The sequence below is a fragment of the Phytophthora ramorum genome (assembly GCF_020800215.1).
Source record: "Phytophthora ramorum isolate Pr-102 chromosome Unknown Phyram_PR-102_s0006, whole genome shotgun sequence".
Classification (NCBI taxonomy): domain Eukaryota; phylum Oomycota; class Peronosporomycetes; order Peronosporales; family Peronosporaceae; genus Phytophthora; species Phytophthora ramorum.
This window is the reverse complement of record NW_027150652.1, coordinates 2,389,581-2,408,950: the sequence shown is the minus strand read 5'-3', so window position 1 is coordinate 2,408,950 and position 19,370 is coordinate 2,389,581. Positions and strand designations below refer to the sequence as shown.

Sequence of the window (19,370 nt, the reverse complement as noted above, 5' to 3'; positions counted from 1 at the left end):
GCAGATCATTTTCGCATGTGCGGCGCTAGCGACGCTGTGTGTCTCCATGGCACGTGCGTGGTGGAAGCAGTGGACGGTGCGGCGTACGAGCATTGCCGCTGTGATGCTATGTACTCTGGCTCGCAGTGCAGTTTCCGAGGGCAATTGCTGTACTGGGAGCTGCCCGTGACCATCGTGCTGATGCTCCTGTTGTTGGGCGTCGGTGTCTTGGTGACCGGGAAGGCGCTCATGTGGCTGCGCTTCTCACCGGCCAAACAGGATGTATTTACATTCCCGAGGAGGTGGAGCGCTTTGCCGGAGCGGTCGATTGGGACCCAATTACTGCGTGGCAAGTGGAGTGGGCCCACTCGCAAGGGGCTACCGATCAAACCAGCCAAGCGGCATCTGCTGGAGAACGCTCTCATTGTTATTGTAGCTTTTCTCGACCTCGTGCCATGGATTCAATTGACTGCGCTGTGCTTCTTGCCCGTAGTACCCTGGCCAAAAGCATCTCGAGGTGTTGCGGAGTTGCTGAGGCTTTCACTGCTCTACCCGTTGTGGAATCATCTCGAGCCGAGCGAGTTCCCGCGATTCATGCTGTACGCGTCGCTGGGATTCGTGCCCGGTATGTTACTGGTTGCATGCATTATCGGTGTCAAGAGATTCCCCCTGTTCAAACCGCAGCCGAAAAGTTCTCCGGCGGAGGATCTCTGTACGCTTGTGTTGCGGTTGTACAGCGAGTGGCTCGCTCTGCCAGTAATGATCGGACTGCTGTTGCCGCTGGAGTGCGCAGTTATCGGATACACCAAGGCCGAGGGATCGGTAGTGATGCCGCCCGCTATGAATGCCTCGTGTTTCTCACTATGGCAGGGAGGGATGGCCGCAGCGGGGAGCTTCATGCTGCTTATGTTCTGCATTACGAGTTCGGTCATCACAATACAACTGAACTGCGAGGCTTCGCCACCTGAGCCAACGTTGTGGACCCACGTACGGTATACACGAGTTGCGCACATTCTGAAAGCTCCGCTTGCTATGGTATCCGCTGACTGGCGCTGCTTTTACAATCGAATGAACCTGCTTGACTGACCTGTGAGTTTCCTTGCAGAGTGTCGTGGGCTCGCTCAACGCTAATGCGCTGCTGCTTTGTGGGAGCTGCGTATTGATCTCGTAAGTTGCTCAAAGTGTTATCGTTGATGAGACTGTAGAGTTAATCGGCTTATGTATGGCCATACAGACTGATTCTAGGCATCATGAATGCCAAGTTAAAGCCCTGCGTGTACTCGCTGGTAAGAATTGGCCTTGAGTTAGCGAGCAAGTTGCAGGTTTTTGCGGAGTCTGATTCGATTCCACGCACTGATCAGGTAAACGGACTTCGACTTGCTGGAGCGATAATGGTGCTCTGGAGCGGTCTTCTTGCTCTTCTTGCTACACTTATTGACGACCCTGGCGCAACAATGGTATACGAGGTAGTCTTCCACAGTTCCTCTATTTCCAAGCAGTGCGGTGCTAGTTGCCAACTCATCTTCATATTTACAGGTCTGGTCTTTGGGTGCTATCGCAATCTCGACTTTCTCTCTTCCTGGCTTGCTGCTATATCATACCGAGGATTTCTGGCACCGATTCGCCACCACTGGGAAGACGGGGTCGACGTCACTTACAACCAGTAAAGGAGGCGAACAGACCAAAAGACCAGATAACGCCCTCGTTGTGTCAGCCCCCGCCAAGCCACAAACTGCAAAAGGGGCGGCCACCCGCATCGGTCTTCCGAAAATTATGCCTGGTCGACGGTCGAGCGCGGCAGAAAAACTGCGGAGTCGCTCAAAGCGCGGCCAGCTAGGTGATGCAGTCGAGACGCAGTAGGAATTACCCTGGCTGGTATATCCTTCTCGTCATTGGCCTGGACATGAAGCCTAGCTTGCGCTGCCACCGAGAACGACTCCTCCATCCGCGACTCTGAGCAACTAACTACCGACTGAGCTTTTGCGCAGACCAAAAACAGACTCGGTGTAGCGCCCCCGAGCAGTTGACGCAACCAGCCGATGGTTACCAGAGGGCATAATGCTGCCTTTGAGTCCAAGTTGTGGTTCCAGCAAAGTACGCCCAGCAGTTTACGTCCTCGCTATTGAAGCAGAAATCTGATTACGAGCCTGGAAAATTGTCTCGCTCGTCCGACGTCGAGTCCTACAGTACAGTACAGCTTCATCGCCGATTGCCACCTCTTCTTGCCGTCATGGCGCTGCTCGCTCATCGTCGCTGCGAGCTGGAGCGAGACAGCTTTGCACTCGTCGCTGCGAGCTGGAGCGAGACAGCTTTGCACTCGTCGCTGCGAGCTGGAGCGAGATAGCTTTGCACTCGACATCGCGAAGTACGTGGCGACCCCATCTCATGATGCTACTGGCCCACTTCCGAAATGATTCGTGTCTCTGAATCGGTCCTGTAGCGGCATCAACACATGCTGTTCCAGGTGTCACAAGGCGGGAAAACCTACCTAGGTGGAAAGCACAGCTACGAATGTACTTGATGGAACATCACGGCACATTGCCATGCCTGCCCCGACGGCGGCACTGCTGAACCCGCACGCGTTCGGACGCTCAGCACTTCAATCGAGTTGTCGAGCAGCAATTGGGCGGGGCCTGGAAGAAGCAAGGACACGCCAAACAGGGCCATCGCCGGTGCGGACTTCGCCACCACGTTGCCCGCCAAGAGCATCGAAGTAAAAGTGGCTATCCCGGTCAGAACACTTGGCTTGAGCGGTTTTAGCCTAAAAGACCAAATCGATTGTGGGACGGATGTTGAGAACTTTGTTCGGCCGTCATCAAAGCTGGACGAAGTGTATTACGCAGGACCTGGGTGCACGTCGCCGCGATCACTTTGGCGAAATCAAATGTGCGGCAAAGCCTTCCTGTATCTTAGTTACACGTAGCCCAGCATTTGGCTGAGCTACATTTGCCTTCGTGCTCCAAAGAGTCTCCAAAAAAGCCGGCGCTAACGAAAAATGAGTTCAGGCAACATTTTTTTTCACTTGGCCTCGCGGCGTCGCCATATCTATCGAAGCTCGCAGTCATGCTTCGGCTGAAAATGAAGCCAGCAGCGCTGAGCGCACAGCGAACGATATACATCACCGCATTTTGCCGAGAACTCGAGCTTCATCTTTTCGCTGTGTCATCTCGATGACACCCGTCGGTCCATGCTCGCTCCCATTTATCCGAGCAGTGAATCCTTCTTGAGTGCGCCAATTGCCGTTTCCACTCCGATCTACACCCCCGCAGTCGACGATGCAGAGGGCAAAACCCCCAGAAACCTCCGCTTTTACACGAATCCGTTCCAAAATAGGACTTCCCAGCCCTACGATTTAGTGTATCCACCATGCGACACGTCCTCGAGGGAAGAGAACGTGAGCACAAGTCAAGGCCGAGCAGTGCTCATTTCGAGATTGCGGCGCGACGGAGGAGGAGCCTCGTCCAGCAGCAGCAGCAGGTTCCCGAGTACATGGCGCTTTCCTCCATGCAACCGCGTGCGAACGTCGAGTCGGACGAGGACATGTACGGCTCTACCATCAACGTGTCGTCCAAGGGCGTGACCCACCGCAGCGGCTCGCGGTCCAACTCGCCCACCAACAGCGGCGACGAAAATTCGGACACGCTGAAGCTCGCGCCCACGTCGTCGTCTTTCTCCAAGGAGCTCCACAACGAGTCAGTGCTCGAGCGCTACCAGAAGGCCACGTGCACAAAAATGTATGACGTGGAGGAGCTCATCGACTACTACTGGCACCGCCGACTGGCAGCCGTGCCCGCCGTGATCGTGAGCTACCTGCCATTCGTGATCACGCCCAACCAGATCACCATATTCGGCCTCTTCCTCGGCTGGGCCTCCGCCCTGTGCCTCTACGACTCGGAGTTCCACTACCCGCTGGCCTGGGAGCCCTCGCACTCGCTGCTGGCGGCCGGTCTGCTCATGTTCTTCTGGATCGTCTCGGACTGCACGGACGGACAGGTCGCGCGCCTCTGCAAGCGTGGCACCCGCACGGGCCGCATCCTGGACGGCGTCGTGGACGGCCTCGTGATCGCGCCCAACTTCTGGATCATGGGCGACGTCATGCAGCACCGCTATGGACACGTCATGTACTTCCACCTAGGCTTCTGGGCGGGCATGTCGCTCTGGCTGCACGCCATCATCTACGACAAGATCAAGAACGTCTACATGGAGAACGCCCTTCCGCAGTCCGAATGCGACGGCGAAACCGTTGCCAGTGTGCGCGCCGAGTACCGCGCGGCGCGGAAGCAGTCGGCCTGTGCTCTGGACACGATCCTGCTGGGGATCTACTCGGTCTACCTTACGGTGCAGGCCAGCTTCACGTCCGACGCGGCGTCTCAGGCCGAGTTGGACCGCCAGGCGCTGCTGGCGTCATGCTCGAGCGAGTACCACGATGCGTACCGCCAGAAGTTCAGCGGACTCGTGCGCGTGGCGTCGTTCCTGGGCATTAGCGCCCACATCACAGCAGTTTACGTGACCTATTTCCTGGCGATCGTCCACTGGGACGTCATCTACTACATGCAGTTCTACCCGCTTGTGCTACTCAACGTCGTGCTGGTTGGCGTGCTCATCCAGTATCAACGCTCCGGTATGGCCACGTTTAAGCCCTCCAAGGAAGGCGCGTTCTAAGCGTAGAGCACAGCTGGCTAGACGCGTTGCAATGACTCGGGCGTTCTTGGCTGGGAGGTGGAGGAGATTCGAAGCCATTATGAGGTTTTGCGAGCGCTTTCGCGTGAGCGAAGCGTGCAACGCCGGAAAGATCTACAAAGGTGTCGAGCCAGCGAGTAGCTATGTAGATATCGATCCCAGCAAACTGCAAGCCCCCACGAATGTATGCTTACACTATCATTGAGACCGAGTTCGGTTGTCACGTTACTTGGGATAATTACCGCCTTCTACATGTACCTAGGTTTCAAGCTTATCATCTCTTGCCCATGCTGAACAACACGGGGAAGTTCATTCGACTGGGGATGGCGATCGAGAAGAAGAGCAGGAATACGAGACCCAGCGCCTGCACAAAGTAGAGCAGGCTCTGGTCGAACGGGAACGCTTGCTCAAAGTAGCCCAGCAGTGCGAACAGCGCCGGAGCCGCAGCGCTCGCGATGAAGTAAGCCACGTACCGAACGCGCTGGGCCGCGCGATGCACTGCTAACCGCCGATCGACAGCGATGGAGTTGTCCAGCAGAGCCATAATTCCATGTGAGGCAACGCCCGCAACAAGCTGCTTGACCACGAGCACACCCACCACCATGAACCATGAGAAAGGCAACTCGTCCACCTTGAACAAGTCGATGAGTGGGAAGCAGCCTAGAATGGGGATCTGGAGGAGCAAGCCGATACGCAGCGTGGCGAGTGGCGTCATGACATTCCGAGCGGAAGAACAGACAATGGTTGACGCAATCTGGCCGAGAAGGACGACCAGCGACAACGACGCCAGCGTGCCGGCGACAGTAAGCGAAATTGATGACACCGTGGATCGCGAGGACGGCGGCTCGGCGTGCACGCTTCCGCCTAGCGTGATAGGATTCTGCTTGAAGAACCAAAGCGGCAGCATCTCGTCGAAACTTAGTTGCACCAGTGTCCAGAAGAAATACACTAGCAGCACTAGGCATGCCAATGGCTCGCGCGTGATCGCCAGCTCGGGTACAGGTGTGTCTACCGCTTTCGGGGAAGGTCGAGTGGGCTTCACCGGCTTTTTCTCTAAAGGCTGGTACGACGAGCCATTGGAGGCATGGTTTCGAGCAACGGCCTCGGTCTTAGGCGATGGTGTAGACTGGGAATGCACGACCACAGAGATTACGGGCTCCTGGTCCTCCAAATCCTCGACTCCCTGTAGACCGTATTCCGAGCAATCAAAGAAAGCCTCTTCGTCACTGCCCTCATCACTCAAGGTAGAGCGGACGCTGCTGGCACGAGCGCGGCTAACACTTGCACGTCGTGATCGCGGGGTGCCAACAATCTCAATCGTCCGTTCCAAAGACCCAGTCGTGCGCTTGAGCAAGTCGTCCAGCGAGCGTTCCTGAGCGCTCTTGCCAATGTCCACGCCGTTACGCCCACCGTAGCGTTGAGGAAGACTATCAACACCAACAAGCGCGATCAGGTCGTGTGTGGCTGTCTCCTTGGACAAGAACGACACCTTATCAGCCGTTCGCTTTGCGATATGTGGGCGAATGCTCGTCATCACTTGTGAAAACCACACGGGCGAGTTGAGAACCGCAAGTGCCTGCAGACGATCAGGCAGCTCACGCTGAAGAGTTTTTACCACTGTACAGGCACCTTCAACTGCTCGAGCATCAGCGTCACGAAGCGAGAGACCATCCAGGTCAACCACATACACGATTTTTTGGGTCGGTGTACGAAGCAACGTCTCCTGCGCGAAGGCCAAGAAGAAACGGTAGTGGTTGCGCAAGTCGGTAGTCGTGAAGCCAGCGGCGAACAGCTTATCCATCTTTACGCGGCCCACGAAGTCCCACACGACCAGGTGGCCGTCCGAAGTGTAGCCGTGAAAGTAATGCGGCAGCATTCCTCGAATTAGTCGGAAATGCGGCTGCGGAGTCGCCAGTACTTTAATTGCTGCCAATTTTCCCGGAGACGTCATCGCCTTCTTGATGCCGAGGCTCACCGCCGTGCGCCCAAAAGTCTCGCCGAATGCTGATTTGACGTGAGCCACTGTGTTGGCCATGGGGCTGCCACCTTCACTGCTGCTAGTGCTGCTGGTGTTCAGACTCGTCGACGATCGTGGCGGCGACGCAAGCGCGTCGACCTGAATCTGCGGCATGAAGTTCAAAAAGTCGTCGTCTTCTTCTGTGAGCTGCGTGTATGATGTCCGGCTACGAAGACGCAGAGCCACGAGCATCACCACGACTGCAATCCAGGCTAGAATGGACACGAAGCACAATGGGTAGAAATACAGCGACGAGTCTCGCACCGCCGGGTCCTCATTCAATCTCTGCGGCAGCTTGGTACCTAGCGTGATCAACGCGAAAGTGCCAATAGCTCCGATCCCCACACCTAGCGTCTTGCTCACCAACGCCAGCTTGGTCTGTCTGTTGCCACAGATATTATCGATCTCAATCAGAGCCACGGGCAGTACGCCGCTGCTGAGACCTGTCGCGAATCGCACTAACGTCATGGCCAGCAGACTCTTGCACAGCAGCAGACTGAAGAATCCCGCCCCCGTGACTGCCAGTCCCCACAGAATCACGCCCTTGCTGCTCTTGAGCGACCGCGCCAAGTTGATCCAGAAGCCACAGCTGAGCGCGTGGCCGAGGAAGCCGGAGCCAGAGAGAAGCGCCGTATAGAAGCCCAGACGATGGAACGACGTCTCGGGGTAGAAGTGCAGCGTCAACATGGGCCCCAGCACCAGCACCACCGTCTGCGCCATGTACTCAATCATGGCACACGCCATGAGGAACAGCATGCGGGCGTTGACGCCTCCGCAGCAGCCGAAACACGCCATCGTTTCGGTCTTGACTTTGTCGCGCGGTTTTTTCTGTGGAATCGAGCGCTACGCCGCTGGAAAATACGCCTCTGGGTAGTGCAGACAACGGGCCTTCACGCTGTGCTAGTGAGAGGAAGGAAGTCTTGATCGTAAAGCACGTAGACAGCAGCGGGGATGCAGCAAACTCGGCTGTCCGACAAGGTGGTCAGTTGTTTTCTGAATGGGAGAGGTAAGGGTGGTCTATTACTTGGTGGGCAACGATTGGACGAAATAGATTAAAGTGGTGTGTGTGGCGCACACAGCTAAAAAGGCAAGTTGAAGTGAGGCTGTCTACTCGTAGACCTTCAGGATGGAACGCACGGGCATGCGGCACATTGGGCACGTCTTGGAGGTGTGCATGATGGTCTTGAGGCAGCCTGTGCAGCCGGCCTGGTGGCCGCAGGGCGTGCAAATGGCATTCCGTCGTGCCACGTCGCAGATGCCGCACAGATCTGGCTGGCGCTCAAAGGACTCGCGCTCCTGCTCCCTCGGCACTTCAGAAGGTTCCGATCGCTCTTCTGACTGGTTGACTTGATCCCCATCTGTCTCGTTATTTTCTTCCTCTTGGTCCGGGCTCTGTTGGGGCTGCGACGCTCGTGAATCGGTATCCGTTAGCAGCAGGATCCCCGTCGAGAACTCGGGGCCGGCGGTGTCCATCTCACTTCCGCTGATGATACTGACACTCGAATTCGTCTGCTGCTCGTCGATGTATGGCTGCTGTGCTGCCAATGGCACTTCGACGTACTTCACTGGCTGCGGCGGAGGCGTAAAGTGCACTCGATTTGGCTCACGGGATTGAGCCACCCTGGACTGGTCCGCTCGTTGACCGGACACTGGCCGCCTGTGAAAATTGGGCAGCACTTCATCAACTGAATCCTCGTACGATGGAGGTGGTTGAGTCGGCGTTCTGTCTGGTTCTGGGGTTGGATCGTTGGGCGCGGCTTCCGATTCGCGGCGCTCAAACGTAGCCCGAAGGCGCTGGTATAGCGGGTCGTTCGCAGCTTCTCGCTGTTGCTCATGTTCCCTCAAGATCGAAGAGCGTAGGTTCTCCACAAGCTCATGAGGCCAATAATACAGCTCGCCATTCTGCGTCTCGAAAAGCGAGGACCGGTACAGCGACGATCGACTGTCGCGCGAGAAAAAGTTGGAGCTTTGCAGCACGCGGCGCCATTGAGCAAGGTTATTCAGACTATCAGCAGCGAACACGAAGTGGAGCGTCTGCACGTCGTCCAAGCTCATCGTCTTCCTGCATATCGGTGAACGGGTGAACTTATGCCGCTTCACGCGGTGGCACATGACGGGCTTGTCAAAGACAAACGCATTTTCGCGCTTCAGCCACGAGTAGCTGTCCGTCGAGGGGAAGTTTGTCATTCGGGCAGCCTCATCCACGAGCATGACCAAGTCGGGCCGTAGATCACCTGGGCGGCGGAAAATGCATAGCTCCGTGGACGTGCGCTGCTTGTTGCAAGCGACCACAACGGCCCAGCGTTTGTTCCAACGGAACTTGCCACGCAGGAAGAGCCATCCGGCGTGCACCTTCATATGCTCCAACAGGACTGCACCGACCACCTTACGTCCATTTTGGCGAGCGATGTCCAGTGGCGTGAAGCCCTTGCGATTGACAGCGAAAGCGTCTGCCCCCGCTTCCAGCAACGTCTCCGCAGTCAGTGCGTTCCGGTTCGTCATTGCGGCGTAGTGCAACGCCGTGTTCCTCAGCTTGGTGTCGTCGACGTCGTTAACATCAGCTCCGGCCCCAATGAGCTTGGATACAACAGGTTCGCCACATCTGCACGCAGCGGCCTCCATGAGCGGGGTGGTGCCCTTGCGGTGGTGCTTGAAGTTGACGAGATTGCGCGCGACAGCATCCGATTCCTCGATCTGCCCTTGCACTTTGTCCTCGTCTCCGGCCCCGGAGAGCTTCCACAGCACGAGGAAATCGTTGCGAGGGATCGGCATGGCAGACGTAGGTCGGGGTCACTGGCTGGTGTCTAGCGAGCAAATGTGTAAGTGAGCTCTTAGCAGCGCCGCATGCTCGCCAAACATTGCTGTGACGATTCCCCCGCAATGTTGGACGCGGGAGGCAGCCATGTCGAGCGGATACTTTTTGTGACAAGCACTTCAACATATTTTGAAACCAACTTCAAGATACACTCGTCGTGTTCCACTGGTTTTGGGCAAGTGTATCCGCTCGCGAGCGTCCAACACTGCTGGTCCATGACGGCACAGGTTGTTTTCCTTCCAGGCTTATCCTAGTAGCCAGATTGATACAAGAAGACTGTAAATGCACATACAACGTACAGCAGAAGTATATTCGAAATAGCCGCTGACCGAGTTCACGAGGTACACGTACTGTGTTCTGCGCCGCATACCGCACAAGTCGTAGAACTTGCTGATGTCGTTGCCGGAGCAGCCGTCGTCGTTGACGACATCGACCCAGTCGCTCAGGGACGCTGTTGTAGCCGGCCTCCTAACTTTGAGTACTTCCTCCCCTTTAAACATAGCAACAGGAACTAACACCACAACAACGAGGTCGTATTTGTGACGAAATCACATTCATTTATTACCAAGCACTCTCGACTCCAGAGATAGCCACATGTACTTAGTTGTTTCCGCCGCGAAGACGCAGCACCAAGTGCAGCGTAGACTCCTTCTGGATGTTGTAGTCGCTCAGCGTGCGACCGTCCTCCAGCTGCTTGCCGGCGAAGATCAGACGCTGCTGGTCGGGCGGGATGCCCTCCTTGTCTTGGATTTTCTGCTTCACGTTGTCGATGGAGTCCGAAGGCTCCACGTCCAGCGTGATGGTCTTGCCCGTCAACGTCTTCACGAAGATCTGCATGCCACCACGCAGACGCAGCACCAAGTGCAGCGTAGACTCCTTCTGGATGTTGTAGTCGCTCAGCGTGCGACCGTCCTCCAGCTGCTTGCCGGCGAAGATCAGACGCTGCTGGTCGGGCGGGATGCCCTCCTTGTCTTGGATTTTCTGCTTCACGTTGTCGATGGAGTCCGAAGGCTCCACGTCCAGCGTGATGGTCTTGCCCGTCAACGTCTTCACGAAGATCTGCATGCCACCACGCAGACGCAGCACCAAGTGCAGCGTAGACTCCTTCTGGATGTTGTAGTCGCTCAGCGTGCGACCGTCCTCCAGCTGCTTGCCGGCGAAGATCAGACGCTGCTGGTCGGGCGGGATGCCCTCCTTGTCTTGGATTTTCTGCTTCACGTTGTCGATGGAGTCCGAAGGCTCCACGTCCAGCGTGATGGTCTTGCCCGTCAACGTCTTCACGAAGATCTGCATGTTCTTTTAGTCTTGGTCTTGGTTCTTGAGTTCACTTGTAGCCCAGGAAGCAAATTGGATAATGCGGAATCCGACGGCCGCGCGGCGCCAAGTCAACCCAAAGACCTCCATCTGCGACGCGTGCTCGCGTCGTTTCCCGTTTATTTTTAGACTTATTGCTTCGAAGCTTCCCTACTCGTTCCAGATGGCCGTTTCAATACAAAACATCCATATGCGGAGTTCGAAGAAAAGATTTCTGATCCTGACCATCACTCCTGCTGCGACAAGAAGGTTGCAATCAAACCCACACAACACAGCCAAAAGTGAACGCGCAGGCGGTTGTGCTCTCGCACCTTTACCATGGAGTGCATGCACGTGCAAAGGCCGCCGTCGGCGGCACCACCGCCATGCTTCTGCTTGGAGACATGTTTTCCCGCGGCATGTCCTTGGGCTCCATCCATTACGAGCTCGACCAGGTCTCATGCCGCATTTTGACGCAGGTTTCTCTGCATGGCATGTCGCTCTTGGCCGGCGGTCTTGCGGGCAGGCCTCGGGGTCATGTACATGCACCGCGTGTTGCTTGCTTATTCTTTAGCCCAAGCCGCTGGTATTTGCTTAGAATGAGAACGCTCGTTATTAGGCAATCGTCACACCAGCCTGCTAAAAAACTACACGAGCAAACATATAAAACGAGAGCCATTGCTGCTCATGTAATATTCACTTCGGCACACCAAAACCGCGGAGGCAGCTTTACAGGTCGGGTAGGTCGTCCATCTGAGGTTGGTTTGGCGTCACTGTCTTCGTCGTGAAGTACACAAAGCCCTGTAGCGTAGCGACCAGCACGTTGTACAGCACAATGAACTTGGTCCAGCCAGCGTACTCGTACGTCTGCGAGCACAACACAGCGAAGAACAAGATTGTCGCCGCGCGTCCAATGTAGTTGCCCAGGAACGGCAGGTACATCTCCACGCTCACGCCATTCACCACGGACTTGAGGTCGTACATAATAATCGCCGCGCCTGTAGTCGAGCAAGCACATATTAGATCTCTCCCTCCACACCACTCTTTAAGACATGCCACACGTACCAAAAGCCATCGTGTACAAGCCCAAAGAAACTACAACATCACAATTTAATCACCACACTATCAGTTCACAGACCCAGAACGCAAGCCATCACAAAATCGAGCAGTGAAGCCGCCTCACCTGCTGCGTATGTGAAGTGGATGAGCATGCCAAAGCCCTGGATGATGGTGAACGCGGCGGCGAGCGTGTACATGCCGCTGAAGACGATGTCCACCGTAATTCCTTGGTCGCCAGCGCTCTCCTCGTCCTGGCCGCCGCCCCACCCATTGCCAGCGCCACCGCCGTAGCCCTGCGGCTGATACTGGGGCACTGCGTACGGATGGACGTTCGGCGCTGCGTACGGAAGCTTCTGCTGCTGTGGACGGGTCCCCTGACTCCGCGGAGCCTCCTCCTTCTCCTCTTCAGCGCCCGCGTCCACCGGAACGTTGCGCATCATGCGGTTGGAGCCAGCACTGCCTGGTCGCTGCGGAGCGGCGTCCGTCTGCGGGTCCACGAGCGGTTGCTTGAGCTCTTCTTCCGGGACGTCCATGACGGCGGCGTCTATAGTCGAGTTTGTATGGGATCCTTTGATTTGGTTTGCGACTTTTCTTCTTCACATATAGGTACAAATTAGCTATATATTGTAGAAGATTAGCTAAAACCTATCACGATGACTTCAACATGACTTCGCTTGATAGAGCGGCGATCACTTGCCTACAGCCGACGAGTCGATGCCTGGAAGCATATTTTTCGGTCATTAGTTCATTGATTTCGAATAAGGACGCCATACCTTGTGCGCTTACCGTTCAGCTGCTCCAGCGCGAGCATCAGCGACTGCGTGCCTAGGCGACCGTGTCCTTGGGCCTTGACAGCAACGTACAACTGGTTGGCGAGGGCGAGGCCGGGGAGCGACAGGTTCATGCTGATTGTATCAATAAACCAGGTCAGTAAGTAGGCCAACACCGTGATCATGCTGCTAAGTCATACCTTTCCGCCTCCTTCAGGGCGATGCCCATGTCCTTGACAAAGTGCTCCACGAAGAAGCCCGGGTCGAAGTTGCGCTTCGCAATTCGAGGGCCAAGGTTACTGATCGACCACGAGCCAGCAGCACCTGCGCTCACAGCGCGGATAGCCTCTTCCACATCGAGGCCGCTCTTGTGCGCGTACAGAAGGCCCTCCACGACGCCAATCATGTTGGTGGCGATGAGGATCTGGTTCACCATCTTGGTGTGCTGACCAGCGCCAGCGCCACCCATGTGACGGATGTTTTTGCCCATGATTTCGAATAGAGGCAGCGTCGACTCCACGGTGCTGGTATCACCACCGACCATGATAGATAGCGTGCCCTCGCGAGCGCCGATATCGCCGCCCGAAACAGGGGCGTCCAAGCTCGAGACGCCCTTGTGCTTGGCAGCCTCGTAGATCTCCTTGGCGAGCGACGGCTCGCTGGTAGTCATGTCCACGATGACGCTGCCGGGCTTGATGGAGGACAGCACGCCCCACTCAGGGTCCAGGAACACCTTCCGCACGTCGCTGGGGTAACCCACAATGCCGAACACGATGTCTGCACACACAGCACCAACAACGGTCAACCTCAAAGTAGGCACAAAGGATACAAATACTGGTGTGTAGCAATCAACACGAACCGGAAACTTTGGCCACCTCGGCGGGGGAAGTGGCCACCTGCGCGCCCTGCTCCTTGAGACCGTCGCACTTGGACAGCGTGCGATTGTACACCGTCACCTCATAGCCGAGCTTCTATTCTCCGCACAAGCAGTCCCAGCATCAGCAACACAGCCCTCGTTGTCTCTGCAACTGCACCCAGCCACTGCAAGACGTACCAGGATGTGGCCGACCATGCTGGCGCCCATGACGCCCGTTCCAATCCAGCCAACTCTGCATCATTTGCATCGCATTTAGCTCAATGCCACCTTCGTGCTCTCAACAACAGGGATAGTCCCCCCACCTGGGCTTCACTACAGCAGAAACCATCTTGTTCTTAGCGCTCGTGTCAGGCGGCAGGCGATCTTCAAGCACAGCGTGGAGCTCACTTGAACGAAATGAAAGTGGTGCTGGCGATGCTGTTCATTTTCATTAAGTACGATGCTTGAAGATTTGGATAGGGCTGGGTGCGTTTTACCGCGGACCTGTAATGGATGGCACGTTCCCCACGTCACTCCGGTGCAGCAAAGCGAAGCGGGAGGTTGCTCAATCAGCCCCCCAAAAAATGATCGAGTTGCTTGCTGATGTGTGGTCGAGGACGTGGAGCATTGGCGAAGTTTTCGTTGGCTTAGAGGTGGCAACACATGACGATTTTCGGGAATGTATCTCCAGTCGCGAATGATGACTTTTGGCGAACAGTGCGCTGCGCCGATGGTAACTTGCTGCACGACACCGTTACCAAAAACTAATGACATTTTCTTGTTAAAAAATGAAGCGGCGGTCCTCCTTCGAGGCAGGATCAGTCAAGCTGATGCTGGTCACATTAGCTTGAAGGGCGAGAAGGTTAAACTACTTCCACGTCGTTGGTTTTCTCCGGATAAATACCTGTTTGTGAGTACGAAATTATTGTTAACGTTGTTCAAGGAGAATGCTTTCCAGCACGAGCTATTGTACCATTCAATTGCTCCAATGCAAGCATAAGCGCTTGCGTCCCCAAACGGCCGTGCCCTTGCGCCTGCAAACTCACTATTAGATACTGTGATAATACAGGGAATGAAATTAGGACATACCTTTACAGCAATGTACAATTGATGCGCCAGCGAAAGCCCGGGGAGCGACAGGTTCATCCTGAAGCAAACACATAATACGCACGTCAAGACTTGAACCAGAACTGGTGATTAAAGCAATGTCCACAACGTACCTCTCAGCTTCTTTAAGAGCGATGCCCATGTCCTTCAGGAAATGCTCCACGAAGAAACCAGGATCGAAGTCACGTTTCACGATGCGAGGGCCCATGTTGCTTACTGACCATGAGCCGGCCGCGCCCGCACTCATAGCACGAATGGCTTCATCCATGTCCAGGCCGCTCTTCTTCGCGTACAGCAGCCCTTCCACCACTCCGATCATGTTCGTAGCAATCAGGATCTGGTTCATCATTTTCGTGTGCTGGCCTGCGCCGGCTGGCCCCATGTGGCGAACCGTCTTGCCCATAATACTGAAGAAAGGCATCGTAGCGTAGACAATATCCATATCACCGCCGACCATGATGGAGAGAGTTGCGTCGCGTGCGCCAACATCGCCGCCCGATACAGGAGCATCAAGCGTCGACACGCCCTTCAGCTTTGCCGCTTCGTGGATCTTCTTTGCCAAGGCAGGCTCGCTGGTGGTCATATCCACAATGATTCCGCCAGGTTTCATGCGTTGGAGCAAACCTGAGTCTGGAGCAAACACTACCGCCTTCACGTCGCTCGGATATCCCACCATGATAAACACAACGTCTATCGTAAGAGAACCAGAGAGAATATCCCATGTTAGACCATGACAATACAAAACGCAGCAACGACTTTACAAACCAGAGTTCTGAGCGACTTCAGCAGGGGAACCAGCCACTCTTGCCCCCTTTTCCCGCAATCCATCGCACTTCGAAAGCGTTCGGTTATATACCGTGACTTCGTAGCCGTGGTTCTATGGAGGAAAAATAGCAAGCATACGCTACGTTATTACTTCGGAACAAATCTGCCAGCAACACTTACCACGTACCATCAAATGTCCGCACATGCTGGCGCCCATGATACCCACTCCAATCCATCCCACACTGTACACATGAGACGTCGTGAGCAAACCAGTCGTCCACGCTGATTTACTGTCTTGTATGAGCGTACCGAATTTTGACGCGGGATGCAGCCATGAGATCGAGAGTTTGGGCTTGGAATAGAGCTACAAAAAACAGTATGCCAGCACAAAAATGTATGTGAGAAGTCCACGTTCAGAACAAAGCTTCCTTGCACGGATCGTACGGTTCGTCTTCAACGAGGGGTCTTCCAAATCTGAATGCGCCGTGGTCGTGACATGTTCTTCGGCCGTAATCGGAGTAGTAGCGGAACTCGTGACAATCTGCTCTTCTTTCGGCCGGCTCTGAGGGTTTGGCACGACCAGCTCCTCATCAATTACAACGCGGCTTTCTGCGTACGACTTGAACAGGTGCTCGCTGAGCCGGTGGTTGTGTCGGTTGATCTGAAGCCACCACAAAAACAAATAATTCAATATCAGACTGGCAAATGGCGAGTTCGTGACACTGCACATACCTGGGCCACGACACGGACGACATACTTGCTCTTGCCCTGGTCTTCAGGGTCGTTCGCCTTGCGTTCCGAAATGCAAGCTCGAATCATAGCGGGGCATCCCATGTAGCGGTAGTGCTGTCTCGGTCGTTTCCCCTTTCCTCGGGGCTTCGTCTTGACTCCGTGGGTGCACAAGTAAAGTTTCTTGACAAACCCGACGCTCTCGTCAATGGGTTCCTTCAGACTGTTCCTCTTGGCTGCTCTCGAGTTCACTGCCTTGGCGGAGTCGGACGTTCGCAGTCTCATTGGCTGGTGCGTGGCCTCGCAATACTCGTCCATCGCATGATGAAAGTCGTCCCACGAATCAAAGCACTGCTCCATGCCCTCGCACTGTACCATCGCCTGCTCCTCCTCGACCATCGGCAGCAAACGAGTCGATTCCTCCTCTTCGTCTTCCTGTTCGTTCTCATGCAGTTCCGCGTCGCCCTCGCGCTTGCCCAAGAGACTCGTGAAGGTGGACGCCGCTTGCCGTTGCTGCAGCGTCATGGCCTCATTCACGCTTGCCATGGCGTTCGCAGTGGCATCCGATGCGGCACCGTCCAGACTACCATTCACATCCTTTTGTATCGTCGAGAAGCCCGCACTACCGCTGGGACACGCACTGCCACGACGCCGCTCCTTGCCCGCCGAGTCCATTAACCTTTACTACACTCAAAATTTGTGTGTTGAATCGCAAAATGTCAAAACACAATTTGTGTGTTATGAATCGCAAAATGGCAAAAATAGGTCTGAATTGAAACGAAATGGCGGATGGTAACGCGTACAGCCGCCGACTGCGCTCGCGGCGCACGCGCTCCGCGTCGATGTCGACATCCTCGGAGGAGGAGGAGCTGGAGGACATAACGAGCAGCGGGGGACGACGATACGGCGTCTACACGCCAGAACCGGTGCAACGGACGCTTGTATTGCGCTCCGGAGGTCTCGAAGAAGAGTACGACGACGACGAGGACAGTGACTTCGAGGACTTGGATGACTACGTAGGGACTGTCTACCGCAGCACGACGTATCGCCCTCCTCAGGTGGACGAAGAGGATGTCGCAGAGCCTGAAGATGTCCACGAAGACGAGGAGGAGGACGAACATGGGACCCCGGAGCTTGAAGCGCGACGCTCCGAGCTCAAGAAACGAGCGGCGGGAGCTGCTGTCCATTTCAAGAGACCAAAAGTTGCGAACGGAGTGTGGCAGAAGATTGCAGACTCGAAGGCTGTGAAGACGGTGCCCAAGTGGCTGCGGAGACTGTGGCGCTTCGTGCTGCGCAACTCGTTCATGGCCGTGAACGTGTTGTGGCTCCTCGCTCCGCTGTGCTGCTTTGTGATTGCTATCACCGTTCCGCAGTACTTGACGACTGCGATCCAGTATGTAGAAGTGTTGTCCACGAAGGTCGTTGGCGCGCGTAGTAATGTGGACGCTGGAGTGGAGACGGGAGCGATGCGTTCCGTGGTGCAGGAGATTGTGGACTTGAAGTTGTCCGGAATGAGCGAGGAGATCGGGCTGCTTCGTCAAACGGTACAGTCTCAGGGGCGGGAGATTGAAGCGCTGAGACTGCTGCACGACTCGTTAAGCCATGGCCATGATGAAGCTCAGCAGAAGTTCAGTCTTGCCGACCCTGGCAGCGTTGTCAACGTCCACATCGAGAAAGTGGTCGCCAAGCATACGGAGGAGCTCGTACGTTTGATTGTTACTCCTAGGTCTTACTGTACTGTATCTGTGTTGACCTGCATGTTCGTTATTTGCTGTCATTGTAGTGGGAGAAGTTTATGGACAGTACGGCACTACTACAGCAAGACCTTCGTGCTGCTTCGAAGCAACAATCAATGCTCTCCACCGCAGTAAAGGAGCAAGAAGAGAAGATGGATGTACGTTTTATCATGCTGTTTGAGTTGATCAAAGCGCACCAAGTGACGCTTCGGTTGATGTGGTTGCTGTCTGTCTTGTAGTCCGTTCAAAACATGGTGAAGAAGACTGCCAAGTCTCCAGCGCTAGATTCAGTAAACGAGAATGCACGTGGACGAGAGACGCGGAAAGAGTTTACAGAATGGCGCGACTCATTTGAGCGCGAGCTGCAATCTGAAATGCAGCGCAAAGTGCAAGACATTGAAAATCGCATATCAAGGGTGCTACTGGAAGAAAAGCAAGCGCTTTCATCGAGCGCTGACGCCCTCCGAAGCTTGGATGCCACTGACCCGGGGATCCTTCGGGTGATTGAGGTAGCGGTTCAGGCTGTTGAAATCAAGAAAACGGGGCGTGTGGACCATGCAGCTCTAGCCAACGGTGCCTCAGTGATTCATTCAGAGCGGTACGAGTTTCTATATTGGATCTTACACAGTTTTCATGCTCACATGCTTGGAGAACCCTCAACTTACTTGTGTTCATGTTGCATTCTTTCAGTGATCTCCTGTATCAGGATGTTTTCTCGCCGGTGCAGTTCTTCACGCAACTTGTCGGGTTGAATGTTGTTGAGGAAGACGATAGATTCACCTCACCTTCATACCGCCGCGCTCCAGCTCCTCTCTTGGGGCTGTTATTATCTTCAGGAGAAATACCTTGGTGGCTTTCGCGCCACAATGGCCGCCCGGAAACTGCCATATCGGTACGCACCATTGCTTTGGTATCAGTTGCTCCGACAAAGCTTCACACCTCAACATCTGACGTAAATGTATGCTTCAACAGGAAACAATGGAAATGGGCAGTTGCTGGGGCATTGCAGGCTCTTATGGACGCCTCTCGGTCAAGTTTTCTCAACAAATTGTTGCGGACTCCATCACGATCGATCATATTCCAGCTCAAATCGCGTTCGACTTTAGTTCTGCGCCGAACGAGTTCCGTATCCTGGTACGAGAAGACCATGTTCTTGAATGCTATTGTCTCGGAGGAGCTAAGCATTGTCTGCTATCACAGGGTATATCGGGCCATCCGTTGCGCGAAACTGTGGAGCTCATACCGTTCGGAAACTTTTCGTACGCAGGCAATGGGCCGGCCAGTCAGACTTTTAAGTTGACATCCCCGCTGGTACGTGTCGAGTGATTCTGTGTGAGTTTTAAACAGCCACCGCTGACGTGTCTACGTTGTCGTGTGCAGAGCCAGCGTTCTGCAATCGATGGCATTACCCTGGAGGTGCTTTCCAACCATGGTCATCCCGAGTACACGTGCCTGTATCGTTTCCGGGTGCACGGTCAGCCCGTTTGACTCAAACGGCAAAGTAGGAGCAGCTGCAGCTGAATCAACACAATTTATTCTATGAGAGCAATGCTTAACGTCGCAT

General features: G+C 55.1%; 9 protein-coding genes across 9 annotated transcripts; 3 read left to right on the top strand and 6 right to left on the bottom strand.

Annotated features, from left to right (window-relative positions):
* Positions 1-15: 15 nt before the first annotated feature.
* Positions 16-1,839, top strand: KRP23_7625 (uncharacterized protein; the record flags this gene model as incomplete). Its single annotated transcript, XM_067892965.1, has 6 exons — positions 16-691; positions 773-1,014; positions 1,085-1,146; positions 1,214-1,265; positions 1,341-1,445; positions 1,516-1,839. 6 exons carry the CDS (start codon positions 16-18, stop codon positions 1,837-1,839), a joined length of 1,461 nt encoding a protein of 486 aa, XP_067744793.1.
* Positions 1,840-3,345: 1,506 nt separating this feature from the next.
* KRP23_7624 (uncharacterized protein) lies at positions 3,346-4,641 on the top strand (the record flags this gene model as incomplete). Its single annotated transcript, XM_067892963.1, has 1 exon — positions 3,346-4,641. The coding sequence occupies one exon, from the start codon at positions 3,346-3,348 to the stop codon at positions 4,639-4,641; it is 1,296 nt and encodes a 431-aa protein (XP_067744792.1).
* Positions 4,642-4,933: 292 nt separating this feature from the next.
* Positions 4,934-7,471, bottom strand: KRP23_7623 (CRAL-TRIO domain-containing protein; the record flags this gene model as incomplete). The annotated part of the gene is made up of 1 exon (XM_067892962.1): positions 4,934-7,471. The coding sequence occupies one exon, from the start codon at positions 7,469-7,471 to the stop codon at positions 4,934-4,936; it is 2,538 nt and encodes an 845-aa protein (XP_067744791.1).
* A 312-nt stretch (positions 7,472-7,783) lies between these two features.
* Positions 7,784-9,448, bottom strand: KRP23_7622 (putative E3 ubiquitin-protein ligase XBOS34; the record flags this gene model as incomplete). The annotated part of the gene is made up of 1 exon (XM_067892961.1): positions 7,784-9,448. The coding sequence occupies one exon, from the start codon at positions 9,446-9,448 to the stop codon at positions 7,784-7,786; it is 1,665 nt and encodes a 554-aa protein (XP_067744790.1).
* Positions 9,449-10,091: 643 nt separating this feature from the next.
* KRP23_7621 (Polyubiquitin) lies at positions 10,092-10,784 on the bottom strand (the record flags this gene model as incomplete). The annotated part of the gene is made up of 1 exon (XM_067892960.1): positions 10,092-10,784. One exon carries the CDS (start codon positions 10,782-10,784, stop codon positions 10,092-10,094), a length of 693 nt encoding a protein of 230 aa, XP_067744789.1.
* A 729-nt stretch (positions 10,785-11,513) lies between these two features.
* On the bottom strand, positions 11,514-12,376 carry KRP23_7620 (uncharacterized protein; the record flags this gene model as incomplete). Its single annotated transcript, XM_067892959.1, has 3 exons — positions 11,514-11,782; positions 11,850-11,879; positions 11,968-12,376. The coding sequence occupies 3 exons, from the start codon at positions 12,374-12,376 to the stop codon at positions 11,514-11,516; spliced, it is 708 nt and encodes a 235-aa protein (XP_067744788.1).
* A 156-nt stretch (positions 12,377-12,532) lies between these two features.
* On the bottom strand, positions 12,533-13,818 carry KRP23_7619 (putative 3-hydroxyisobutyrate dehydrogenase-like 1, mitochondrial; the record flags this gene model as incomplete). The annotated part of the gene is made up of 6 exons (XM_067892958.1): positions 12,533-12,561; positions 12,630-12,748; positions 12,814-13,390; positions 13,473-13,584; positions 13,668-13,722; positions 13,793-13,818. 6 exons carry the CDS (start codon positions 13,816-13,818, stop codon positions 12,533-12,535), a joined length of 918 nt encoding a protein of 305 aa, XP_067744787.1.
* A 514-nt stretch (positions 13,819-14,332) lies between these two features.
* KRP23_7618 (putative 3-hydroxyisobutyrate dehydrogenase-like 1, mitochondrial) lies at positions 14,333-16,745 on the bottom strand (the record flags this gene model as incomplete). The annotated part of the gene is made up of 9 exons (XM_067892957.1): positions 14,333-14,373; positions 14,443-14,503; positions 14,559-14,616; positions 14,690-15,266; positions 15,342-15,453; positions 15,529-15,583; positions 15,651-15,705; positions 15,786-16,002; positions 16,074-16,745. 9 exons carry the CDS (start codon positions 16,743-16,745, stop codon positions 14,333-14,335), a joined length of 1,848 nt encoding a protein of 615 aa, XP_067744786.1.
* Positions 16,746-16,852: 107 nt separating this feature from the next.
* Positions 16,853-19,294, top strand: KRP23_7617 (SUN domain-containing protein 2; the record flags this gene model as incomplete). Its single annotated transcript, XM_067892956.1, has 7 exons — positions 16,853-17,773; positions 17,854-17,964; positions 18,046-18,404; positions 18,497-18,698; positions 18,779-18,940; positions 19,007-19,117; positions 19,187-19,294. 7 exons carry the CDS (start codon positions 16,853-16,855, stop codon positions 19,292-19,294), a joined length of 1,974 nt encoding a protein of 657 aa, XP_067744785.1.
* Positions 19,295-19,370: the final 76 nt, after the last annotated feature.